Raw genomic sequence first — 13,608 nt, forward strand, 5'->3', positions numbered from 1 at the left:
GGTGACATTTCCTCGTCGGGCACACAAACTAGAGCTGTGTTAAATCCTGCCAGGAGACAGGCAGGGAGGCCAGGGGCGATGGAGTCCCGTAGGGAGAGTCTATGTGGAGAGAACCCCCAAAACCAGGGTTGGGGCAAGCAGCCAGAGGATGAGTGTCACCCACATCATGGGACAGGTGTCCCTCTAAGTGTCACGTGAAGGCACCTAAGCAAGAGTTCTCCTTGAACATCTGAAGGCACAGTATGAGGGAAACCTCATTGTGACGGTACAAGACAAGCAGCAGGAGGCTGAGCTTGGCATGAAAAGGAAGAAAAAGGACTCTCTTGGCCACCTACAGTGCCTAGTCTGTATTTGATGCACAAGGAGACGTTACTTTTTGTTAAGTTAGTTACTTTAATTATTTTACATACTAAAAAATCTTCATTACTGAATTGAGTCTGTGAGTGGTAATTAAAGAAAGTAAAGAACTTTATATTACGAGAGAAAAGCCCAAGTTTTTTTTTTTTTTTTTTTTTTTTTTTTTTTGAGACAGAGTTTCGCTTTGTTGCCTAGGCTAGAGTGAGTGCCGTGGCGTCAGCCTAGCTCACAGCAACCTCAAACTCCTGGGCTCAAGCGATCCTTCTGTCTCAGCCTCCCAAGTAGCTGGGACTACAGGCATGAGCCACCATGCCCGGCTAATTTTTTCTATATATATTAGTTGGCCAATTAGTTTCTTTCTATTTATAGTAGAGACAGGGTCTCGCTCTTGCTCAGGCTGGTTTCGAACTCCCGACCTCGAGCGATCCGCCCGCCTCGGCCTCCCAGAGAGCTAGGATTACAGGCGTGAGCCACCGCGCCCGGCCAAAGCCCAAGTTTTAATCTGGTTACAAGGAAAGGACTGTCCTTGCTGAATATATTTTATAAAACAGTGCAAGCCCCAAATCGTACAGAATCCTGATTATATCCTCTGAATTGTGTCTGTTCAACTACCAGATATGTGAAGAACAAAAATGTTAAAATGATCTGGAAGATCTGATTTTTAAAAAGAAAGAAAAGTTTACTCTTCTACTAAGGAGCAATAAGCTTGAGGATATAAATGTTTAAAATATAGATGATTTGTGAAAAATTGAGAAATAAGCACCCGTCAGTGTCACTAGCTCAGGTCCATTACTAATAAGTCCATTCTGAGCAACCACATTTAATTTTGAAAGTGTTAGCAGAGAAACAAACAAAAAAAGATAAATTAATTAGAGGCAGTTAGTATTCAAGTAAAAATATTCATTCATTCTTTTACTGATAATTAGTATACATTTTACTGATAATTAGTACACATTCCATCAATGAGTATTAGAAGACTGCTGAAGTGACCTAGAGAGTGAGGAGGATGATGTGAAATCGGCTACTGGGATAAGAAGGGGAGTGTTTGAATTTAAGAGATAAATAAGAGATAGTAGTTTGTGTCTTGTAATTAATTGGGTTTCTATGAATTTAAAAGTGGGACAAATATGAAAAATCAGTTTTATTTATCTATTTACTTTTTTGAAGTGAGACAAGAGAGAGAAGGAGAGAATGTTTGGGAGATGGGGTAATGAGTTTAGTCTACTTTGCTTCTGTTCAATTTAAGATGCCATACAAATAGAGAAATTAAAAAGTCAATATGCCAGTCTGAAGCTCACAGCAGAAGCAGACCGGAGATCCGGGAGTCATCTCATCTGTGAAACTGAATCATGAGCATAGATAAGCTCTCTACCCCAGGAACCATCATCAATATTTACAGAATGGAAGAAAATTCCCAGATCTGCCAAATTTATTCTCCATCATGTTATTTACATGATGCAAAATATAATTTTTAGAGTAGAAGTGGTTGGAATCAACAGGTGGTAACAGTGCAAACCATTTGAGATAAAGTCTTGAATTCAGTATATCACATCAAAATATATGTGAAGATTGAATTTTAGCAAAATAAATAAATGATTATCTTCAGCAAATATAAATGTGTGCAATTATTTTTCATGCATGTTGTCAGCTTTCTATCTGAGGTTTGCTGAAAAGGGTCTAGATTTTTTGTGTGGTGGTAAATTGATCTTTACATATCATCGATATTTATAAGCAATATCTTCTATTATTTGACTTTTCCATTAAATGATTCTATCCAATAGTTTTGCTTATTTTCTTTCTGGTTTCATTTTAAGTTGATAAATACTAATTAATAAAGAATGGTAATAGGAACACATATTAACATTGCAAGTCTTTATCTAGAAATCTGGATACTGATATTTCCTTGAAAATGACACAGCTGAAATTTATGAATATGCACCTTTGGTTCCTTTAAGGAAAAAAGTACTAACCACTTAACAATAAAACATTATTCTGGGAAATCTAGAGTTTTTAAGATTTTTTTTTTTTAGTCAGAGTCTCACTCTGTTGCCAAGGCTGGAGTGCCGTGGCATCAGCCTAGCTCACAGCAACCTCAAACTCCTAGGCTCAAGTGATCCTCCTGCCTCAGCCTCCCCAGTAGCTGTGACTACAGGCATGCGCCACCATGCCCAGCTAATTTTTTCTATATATTTTTTTTAATTGTCCAGCTAGTTTCTTTCTATTTAGAGTAGAGACGGGGTCTCCCTCTTGCTCAGGCTGGTTTCCAACTCCTGACCTTGAGCAATCCGCCCACCTCAGCCTCCCAGAGTGCTAGGATTACAGGCTTGAGGCCCTGCACCCAGCCTTAGAGTTTTATATTTATAACTTTCTGTCAGCTTATGAAGATAACAAAATATATTAAATCTCTGAAGAAACAGTAAGATTCTCTAAGTGAGATCTTGTGTTCTCTCTTCCTAACAAAACCTGTGTAAGGAAAGGTTGATCCTGCCTCCAGTGAAAATTTCTGCCAAAAGTGAAATTGATGTAAATAATAGAACACCAGAAGCCTGATGGAGCAAATTTTTATTTTTCAAAAAGTCTGTCCAAGAGGTGAACAAATGCAGATGTAAATTAAGCTCTTTCTGTGCAGGTCAAAATATCTTTGTCAAATAACCCTTAATAGTATCAGACCAGACAGATTTGATTGTTATGTCTGGGGATTCTGCCTGCAGAAAAGAAAAAGAGAAATAAATGGAAGCTGTCTATTGATTAGTCCATTTCCTTTGTCTTTTGATTTAAAGGTTCACTCTCAGAGTCTTCGTGGGTACATTGTGTCTCCCACAAATCTCCAGGGGGTGAAGGCCAGGACACGAGTTATAAAAGGTGTCCCTGACACAGGGGGAATTGGGAAGCTGAACAGGCCAAGATTCTCCCTGCAACTACGTTATGTAAATATGTTTAAGGGCAAAGAGGTTGGTTTTAATCAGTGTATCACCTAGCATCTACTATAGTATGAATAACATAAAGATCTCTACTCAGAGATCCAGAAAACAACATAAATCTAAACAACAAATTTCAAACTTAGTTTAGTCAAAGATAGAGCTGGATCCTTTTCAAGGAGAAGAAAAAATCTAGGCATTAATATTTTATAGACAGGCTGCAAATCAGTAGCTTCATTTTTGTCTCCTATCAGCAACGTTTTGGTAATATGATTCTTGTAAAGGCCTGTGGAAATCAGTGACATGAACAATAATGATCAGGTCTATGCATCTGGGATTACAACCTTATCTGTAAGGATGTGGTCTAGGGGAATGGAGAAGAAATTCTGACGAATACAATCAAAACCCACCTGCAGAAAGACACATCTGCAAGCACATTATAGAAGGCAGCTATGAATTTTTATTCCATTATAAAATTATAACTGGTACTATGTACATAAATTGAAGAAAAAGTTTTGATTTCCTTAAAGGAAATGATATTTAAGTAATCTTTTTAAATGTGCAGTAAAATTTCCCACATACATATGCCCAATTAAAATATTAGTTATAAAACTAAATGATAATGAACATCATTTTTAAAAAAATTCTCTTTTACCAAGGTAGAGTCTCACATCACAAAACTACCCATATACTCAGTGAAAATCAAAATGTTACAATAGCACAAATTAAAACATTTATCTAGATGTTTTCTCTTTTAATATCATAGTTTCCATAGATAAGGCAATATCTCAATTTTCTGCGCATATCTTCCACTCAAGTCTTTTGAGTGTGATAGGAAGAGCAAGAAAATATCATTATATACTTTGGGTGGCTATGGTGTCTTTCTTATTATCCGCTGAAGTGATACTAACAACATTGTGATATATAAAAATGAATATTCTAACAAGACATAAAACACTGCTTTACATAATATAAGCACTTTTGTAAGATATAGGAAGTAACGATTTTTGACTCATCAAGAACATTTTACCACTTAATCTGAGCAACTCCATTGGGCTGCCAATATTCTCATCTGAAAATATGGCAAGTGGACTAGATGGCCCTGCCAATATCTCTGACTGATGTGTTCAAAATTTTGCTAAGTACTGTGGCATTCCTGTGTTTATGACTCACATATTTGAAGAAATGTATGAAAATAATTGTACCTGCATTTGTTGCTTGCCCACTACTCACCTTCAAGACAAGTTTACAAGGTTCATAATTGTATTTTCTTTAATGGCGAATTTCATGGGGGTGGCCATTGAGGGTCCTTGTCCCACTCTAAGCCACACAGCAGTGGAGCTGAAAATCAAACCCATGCCCGTGGGCCATGGTGCCTGTTCTCTTTCCAGCATACCACATGAATTCTATGAGCAATAAACACCTTAAGAATTTCACCCCAAGATGTGGGGGAGAGAGAAAGACACAGAGGACTTGAGGAGAATGAGACACAGTGTTGTTGCCACCTACCAACGTGCAGTGGGTGGAATAGTATATTCTGAAATTCACATCCACCCAGATCCACAGAATGAGACCTTATTTGACAATAGGGTCTTTGCAGATAAAATTAGTTGGATTAAGATGAGGTCGTAATAGATTGTTAGGGTGGGCCCTAAATCTTTATAAGAAGAGGAGAGATCACACAGAGACGCACACAGAGGGTTGGGCCACACGACAGAGGCAGACACAGGGTGACAAGTTTACAAGCCAAGGAAAGCTAATTGCTGGCAGCTGCCAGAGGCCAGGAGAGAGGCTTGGAGCAGCTCCTTCCTCGGAGCCTCCAGAAGTAACTAACCCTCCTAGCACTTGACTCTGGACTTCTATCCTCCACTGCTGTGAAAGAATAGATTCCTGTTGTTTTAAGCCACTCGGTTTGCAGTACTTTGTTATGGCAGGCCCAGGAAATTGATATGTAGTCGTACAATCTTTGGAGCATCATTGAGCTTCACCAGGGCTTACTGACCTGGAAAATGGAAATAGTAATGTTTATAGACAAGGATGTGGCAAAAATGTCTCAGAAGTACTTGTAAACTGGAAAGTGCTACTCAAGCTTCAGGCATCATTGTTGATGAGGGCAGAGAGAGCTCAAAGAAATTGAGATTAGACCAAGAACTTGATCCTTGGGAAGATGGGTAAGATTTGGAAAGATAAAGGAAAGGGACATTGCAGGTGAGGAAAGTGACATGAGGAAAGCAGAGATGGAGCAATGCAGGGTTCACTTAAAAATTAATCCAATGTGGTAAAGATATTCTACAATGTTATCAGGTTAAACTACTCATTTTTCTCATAATCTATAAAAGTTGGACTGATGAATACTTCACTAGTTTTCTAGGGCTGCTGCAACAAATAACTCTAAACTGGTGACTCAAAACAAGAGGAAATCATTGTCTCACAGTGCTGCAGGCCACAGCTGTGCCATTAGGCTACCTGCACCTGGGGCTCTGGGGCAGGATCCTTTCTACCTCTTTTGGCTTCTGATGGTTCCAGGTGTTCCTTGGCTTGTGGGTGCATCACTCTTGTCTCTGCCTCTGTGGTCACGTGGAACCCCCCTTTTCTCTCTAAAATCTCTCTCTGCTCATTCATATGGATACTTCTCAGGTAAAGTAAGCTCTGGATTTAGTTTTCCCAGATAATCTAGGATGGTCTCCGCATCTCAAGATTCTTCACTTAATTACATAAACAAAGACCCTTTTTCCAAATGAAAAGCTGTCATATTCACAGCTTGCATGGATGAGGGCCTGAACATATTTTCTGGGAAGCCCACTATTCAATCCATTGCAATACTTAAGTGTTTGGGAAGAGGAGAAGCTAAACAGGGACACATTATCTAAGGTATAAAGATAATATCACCAACTCGAGGTGTATCAACCATTCAGGTTGGTCACAATGGGACACTTACCTGAGATCCAAAGAAAATTTCTTCTAGCTAAAATAACTTGTTATAATAAACAACTTTCAGACAAAGATCTTATGATCAGACAACCAACAAGGGGGTCCTATATGTAGGTGTCATTTATTGCATAATGGTTCATTTTTCTTTTTAAAAGTTTTTCATTTTAATTATTATAGGTGCATGATAGTTTTATATCTTTATAGGGATTTTGACCTACATTTTCATTAATTCAGTTGTTATTACTTAAGATTTCTTCACTATCTTCTAACCTATTCATTTTTCTCACATCAAAATTTAGGAACTTCAAAATATTATTTCCTACTACAGTCAGTTTAGAATCACCTTAATGGAAATTCAATTCCCCTAAGAGCTAGTGTCTTTTGCCAAACCATAATTCTTCTTTCCTTCAAGATTCTTAATTTTAATAGCCAATAAAATTAGAAACACTTCTGGATTTAATGCTTATCTGTCATTTAAATCACCAGTAGAAGTTTAAGAGCAGCCCCTGTAATGGATAATCCCATATATGATTTAAAATTTGCTAAAACAAATTATCAACCAAAAAAAAAAAAAAACACCCTACAAGCCTTCTTTTAATTCAGATTCATGCTTGTTAATGAGACCATGTTAATATTTAATGCACAGCCTCTTCCCATTTACTTTAAAATATTTCTGTAATTGAGATTGGAAAATACACCACGTTCCTATGAGTAATAAAAAATTCAAATGTGTTTGGGAAAGATCTTCAGCTATAATTTAAATAATGTTGCTTAAACATTTTTAAAAGGACCTCTGAGCCTCTGTTCCAAACAAGAGTCTGAAGTATGGCAGGGTTTCCTGTTCAGAGCTTTCAGGATAGGTGAGTCCATCAGGACAAGAGCTGGCTGTCAATATCATCACTAGCAGTAATAATTATCCTTCCTATGAGAGGTAATAAATTTTCACTAAAAAGACCAGATAATCCCATCACGGAGGAGATATTGGTGCTGAGCAATGTGCTCTAGCCCGTCCATCTGGCTAAAAAGAGGCTACAAACCAACCCTGGAACCTCAGAGCCACTGTGCTCTCTCGGGATCAACTTTATTATCCTACTGACCAAATTAAACCCTGCATGTTGATTTTAAATGAATTAATTTTTCCTAAATCTTTTGATTTATAAAATACAGAATGTGCTGCTGTTGTTTTTTTTTTTTGAAACAGCAATTGCTCAAAATTTAAGTGTATGTAGCTACATTTGACGATTGGAATGGCATATGGCTTGACATATTGCCACAAATTACATATAATATAGACTGTAACATGTGAATGAGTCCTCAGGGAGTTCTTTGGCTAAGACTCACTAGTACATCTCAGTAAAATGAAAGATTTTTATAAAACCACAAAATCTACTCCAATTATGGAAATCTTGTTTTTAAAAATGGTGATTTGACAAGAAAATTCATGATTCCACAGGGGTTTAGGCTCTATACCAACTAATCAATTGATTTTCTTTGTTTTGCTTTATTTCTGTTAGATCTCAATGAAGTAATTATATTAATTTGAACTAGTAGTTGTTTTTCTCCCATATTTTCTAAAAACAATTAAAATAGAAATTTTAAGTGCCTGTGGAATATTTTTTACAACTGAATATAAAATCATTAAAAATGTATTATCCCAAAGCACATTTCTATTTACTTTAATGCAATTAGCCTTTATTCAACATTTAATGCATCTCCAGTACACAATACAAACAGATTTCTGAAACAAATCAACTATGTACCCACTTACGATAGCTTCCATGAAAATTTTAGGAAAATAGTTTCCTGAAATTATTATACCTTATTGTAAATTTTAAAATAATTTTTAAAATTTAATAAATGTTTGTTATGATGAAAATATATATTTAAAAAATCTGAATACAAGACTGAAAGATTATTCTATTTATAAATAATTTAAAAGCTAAATCTCTCAAATAAAAAGAAAATTAACTCCCTAAGGAGCAATATATATAGATAGATAGATAGATAGATAGATAGATAGATAGATAGATAGATAGATAAAATTTCCCTTGACTTCTTTCCACATCCCATTCACTAAACAAAACTTCTTAGGACAAGATTCTGCTATAAGGTATCACAAAGGTCACCTCAGCCTAGCTTCCACATTGCCCAGGTGTGTTTCTTACTGCCCTCGTCTCGTCCTATCTCTTGGTTTCTGTGATAATTCTTTCTCTACTGACTTCTTTTCTCCCTCTTCTCCATGTTCTTCCTGGGTGAAATTATCAAGATACACATTGCCAAGTATATAACCAGGCTTCTAAAAACAATCAACCTCTTTTATCCTAGTATCACGTATTTTCAGCATATTAGGATTTCCACTTTAAAAAAATCTCAAATTCAAAATATCTAAAACTGAGTATTATTCTTTTCGAACCACTTCACCCTCCAGGACTTCCTCTCTTGGTTGACACAGTGCGTCCCTCCATCCGTGAGCCATAGGAGAACCCTCTGGGTCCTCCTAGGCCACCGCTTCCCGCCAGCCGCAGCCTGGTTCCTGGTTCCTTCTGAATGTCGTCTCTGTCCCTCTGCTACCACTCACATGCACACTGTGATGGAGCATCTCCAAGGACGGCCCCTGCCCGCCCACCCCACGTCTCCAATCTGTTTTACATCTCCTCCTCTGTTTTCCTCACTGCTCCAGTCTCCTACCCTGTCTAAAAATGTCGCATGAGGTACTACAACACCATCAAGAGGACAGAGCCCTCAGTTGTATGTGCGTGTTTATTCATGATTGGCTGAAACTAACCTTTTTAGCTGTTTCACCTACCTTTCCATCTACACTTAGCTGAACTTGTGACACCATGTCCCAAATACCACAGGGGTGGATATGGAGGAACAGTATGCCACATCCATCCTGGTTGCCTCACTGTACGCAAAAGTCGAACAAAAAGGAAGTTGCCTGCCCAGACCCCCTTGCATGTGGGAGCCGACTGTTCTTCAGTCTCACTGGTCTGCAGAAGTGGCCAGGGCCACACTCCCATCGCTTCTGCTGTGCTACCTGGTAAACCTGTCATGAAGATGTTTGTGTTTCCTCTGGCAAGGGAGATCTCCAGGCCTAGTCACTAGCGTCTGCCAAGTGGAGTGCTGGAGTGTGGACATTTTACTTGTGCAGGTGGCGGCCACACTGAGAGAATCAGTAACTGCAGCAGCAGCTTCCCCACGTGGCTGGGCGTTTCCGGATCAAAGACGAGGCTGCGACTACCATGGCAGTTCCGTCCTGTGGTGTGGTTTTAAGGGCTTTCCTAAAAGTTCAACTTAGAGTCTCCAGACAATTATTTTCCCTACTAAGTTATTTTCTACTTAAAGAGCTGGAGTGGATTCTGTCTTCTGCAACTGAATCCTGAGCGACACGCACGCCACACACTTTCAGAATCCTACGGCTCTATGAGAACACCTGCTCTCCTTTATAATTAGTGAGCTTTAACGTGCCCTTGCACACCTGGGTCTGGAAAACATTTCTACTTTTTTGGAGCCACATAATTGTTTCCTTCTTTGTTAAGTTTATTATTATATTATAATATATTATTAACATTAATATTTATTAATTTGCCTTTCTCTTATTGAATCTGAGATATCTGAAGGCAAGAAATAGGCTTTGCTCAGTCTTGATTCTCTAATGTTCCCTGTTTTGTGTATAGTAGAATCTCAGTAAACTCTGGTTGAAATTAGCTGAAATACGTTGTGAAGCGGTGACCAGAGACTTCACCCTCTAGTCTGTAATGTGAACTGAATGGGGCCAAAGACAGTGGGCTACAAATTCAAAGGTGGAAGACATTTACTACAGATGGGATTTGGATTGAGGATAAATGGACATGGGTTTAAACATCAAAAGGTGAATAAAATTTGATCTTGTCAAGAAGACAAGGAGGATATTTCAGCTGGAGTATAAGGGAGCTTAAAGGGGCTGGGAAATGCAGGGAAGCCATGAGTGGATTAGAAAAAATACCTTGAACAGAGGTCTTGTGTAGGGGAGTTATGACAGATAAGTCACGGAACAAAAAGATCATGAGCAGCTTGGAGAAAGCTGATATTAGTCTAGAATAAGAAATGTGATGTTTTTTAGACAGGTAAGAAGAAGTCCTTGAAGACTTTGAAAGAAGAAGCATGTTTTACAAACCTGGTTAGGGAATTGGAAAGACCCAAAAGCAGCTTTCTTTCCTTGGTTGACATGCTTTAACAAAAATACTTTCAAATACTAAAAACTATATTCTGGACAAGCAAACTCATATGCCCAGTGTTTGTCTGTATTAAGAAAAATATCTGAAGTTTATAGCAGAGCTCTTTGTATTAAATCCAAGAGTCCTTTGCTCATATTAAGTTAGAATTCTAGACACATTATGGGAAGGATGACACAGCATGCTTCACCATTCTGAGGACATTAATTCCTTATCAGGCTAAAGGAAAATAGCTTAAAATAGTAAAATTCTGTGGGTTGTTCATCCAGCTTTCATTTATCAATAATACACCTTAAAATACAAAAAGTCTAAAGCTTGTCCCTAGGCCCACTGGTCCATTAATACACATAATAGATCATGCAGTTGTAGTAACTTACCCTTCCCGCATAGTGCATGATGGTGAAGGCTGTGCCTTGGTCTTTGAGGGCGACGTTCCCGTTCCCATCCTTAATGGGGGAATAGACTGCGTTTGTGTTTGAGGACTCTAGGAGGCTTTGCAGCTTTTTTGGAAGGTTTGCTTCCATCGGCCAAATCATCTGACTTTCTTCATCCAATAAAGACAGAAGTCCAGATGGTTTCTGAAAGTTAAGAAGAAATAGGAAGTTGTTTCTTCCATGACTTAATTATTTTTGTTATTGTTCATGTATGTCATTTATGTTTTATTAGATTCATGTAAACACTCAGAAAATGGATCGATGTTTCCTTTTAATACATTTCTATTTCTGCTCACTGTTGCATCCTCACAACTCAGTGCTGCTCTGGTGTAAAGCAGGTCCTCAATAGTATTTTTTGAACATGATGAATACATAAATAAATGAAAAAAATATATTTTTGTGTCATTAAAACACAGGACTTATTTAAAAAGTATATTCTCATTTGAGTAAGAAAAATGCCATTTCAGACTATAGGAAAGTTATCATTTTTCTTGAACTATTTACTCCATACTTACAATGGGACAAGAAACTTAACAAAAATTAAAATCTGGAATGATGGTAAGTCATAAAAACTGTGACAAAATTCTATTCAATAAGAAAAGTGACTCTATGATATTCAAATATTTAGGCTTAGAAAAAAGAAAGCTTGAAGCTATGACTTATAAAACTTAAATTAGAAATCTGATAGTTTATAAATGCCAAACAAGGAAACCAAAACCATATATATACAAATAGTAAGCAACAATTTAAATCTCACTAGAAGGAAAATGCTGCTAAGATAAATCCCCAGCACTAATATTCCATCCCCCCATATAGGGTTATTTAAAAAGTACTCTAAGTGGAATTCTATACGATTCTGTCCACATGGTTTAGACAAGAGTTGAATAGCTTCTTACCTAGTGTGTTAATCTTTTCTCTTATGTCCCCTAGGAAAGTTTGCCTGTTAACATATCACCTCTGCCTTGTTAAATAAGGTAATTTATACTATTTCTTCACATTAATCTGTCAACTGTCTTAATTGTTTACACCAACTCAATACACTTTTAAAAGTGTGAATATCATAAACATTATTCTCAGGAAGTGGAGAGATATGTATGGGCCCCTGCAGTGATTTCACTTTGTATTTGACGTGCAGTTTCCAGACCATACCGCCACAGGCATTTTATACAATCACTTATTTGCCTAATAGAAAGTCATTTCTTCCTGTCTTAAATATTTTTGTTGTTTTAAGCCTTTCAAAGTCTCCTGCTCATATTAAAGAGAACCCAAAGACTATTTGCAGTCGCCTGAAGACTGCAAGGGTATAACCAACGACAAGGAGTGAAGGTCGTTAATGCCAGCCGTGGGAAAGACACGCCCTGGTGACGGATCGTGTACCCCCGACAGCTCTTTTGGAGATACTGGCAACTATGGCAGCGGCTCTAGAATGAGAAACCGAATAGCTTCCCTAGGAAGGACAGGAAGAAAGACTAATGTGATGGAGAACAGCACTAGAAAGAAATTGGGAATGCCTACAAAAAGCAAGCTCATCTACCTCAGTAAGTTATCTAAAGTCAGTAATACCTGGCAAGATTTTTGTTACCAATATAAAAATGTTTTTCAATAAAGATATCTAGAGAAGAAAACCCTTACTGGGAATGTCAGCTCAACACTCAAATCCAACAGTACATTGCAAGAATACAAAAATCTCAGAGTGGCCAGGGACCCCATGAAAACTCCCCATGAAGAGCCCAGAGGTGAAGAAAATTTATATATATCAATAAATTTATATATATATTAATTATTAAATAATAAATATTAATAATTAAATTTATGTGTAAAATATAATAAATTTAATATATAAATTTGTTATATACCATAGTATATTATATTTATAATGTATAAATTTATGTAAATGTAAATTAATTACATATTAAGTAAAATTTTATATATTAAACAATTTATATATATAAATGTATATATTTCAATTTATAGCAAGCTATTGCTGAAGAGTAAGTAAAATGTTGATATTATAATGTCATAAATCATTCTGTCATCTATCAATTTGAGCGCCATATCATGATAACTTCTCTATATGCTATTACATAACCACACCTCACACGCAAACATATCCACATGCACAAGCACATACAGGCAGGCAGTAGAAGGACAGGGGAGCTATCACAAGGCTGTCTGAAAGTGTGTTCATGTTTCGGGGCAGTGACAGACCTCTTGTTTGGGGGCGAAAATGTCCGCTTGTTTGGTAAAGCCTTCCTTTAATGCATGTTGCAGTAATTCAAAGACAAGGTCCCTAATTAGTATAAGCAAAGACATCAATTCAAAGAGAGCTAAACCATTCTGCTGCAAAAAGCAAGATGACAGTCTCCAAAGATGAGGAGGCTGGTTACTAGTAAGATTTTTTGAGCATTATAATTTGTATTGTCTCCAAATTAAAAAAAAAAAAAACACAAAACTTGTATATTGTATCTTCTGGATGTTTGAAATAAAGTTATAAAAGAACGGTTGTAATTAACCTTCTAGACTTTGAAAACTTGTTGAAATATCTGAAGAAGAAAGTAGAACATGAAGAAATAATTAAATCATAAGAAAAGGATTAACCATCTCCAATTCCTTTAACGGTAAAGATTCCAGAAAGATTGAATTGTTTACTGTATGTGAACAGTTCTCATATGCACTTTCATCTTAACAAAGTCCAACAAAATATACTAGACAAGTGGAGAATTTGGTAAAAATCTGGATTAAGCCTTCCCCTCT

The 13,608-nt window shown here is 37.0% G+C and overlaps 1 protein-coding gene across 2 annotated transcripts in view; it reads right to left on the reverse strand.

Annotated features, from left to right (window-relative positions):
* MYO16 (myosin XVI) overlaps positions 1 to 13,608 on the reverse strand; it is a 610,163-nt gene that overhangs the window by 162,685 nt on the left and 433,870 nt on the right. For both annotated transcript variants that reach the window (XM_012751938.3, XM_012751933.2), the window contains exon 23: positions 10,798 to 10,998. In XM_012751938.3, coding sequence (XP_012607392.2) covers positions 10,798 to 10,998 — 201 coding nt within the window. The remainder of the gene's footprint in view (positions 1 to 10,797; positions 10,999 to 13,608) is intronic.

The sequence above is a fragment of the Microcebus murinus genome, chromosome 13 (assembly GCF_040939455.1).
Source record: "Microcebus murinus isolate Inina chromosome 13, M.murinus_Inina_mat1.0, whole genome shotgun sequence".
In the NCBI taxonomy this organism is placed as follows: domain Eukaryota; kingdom Metazoa; phylum Chordata; class Mammalia; order Primates; family Cheirogaleidae; genus Microcebus; species Microcebus murinus.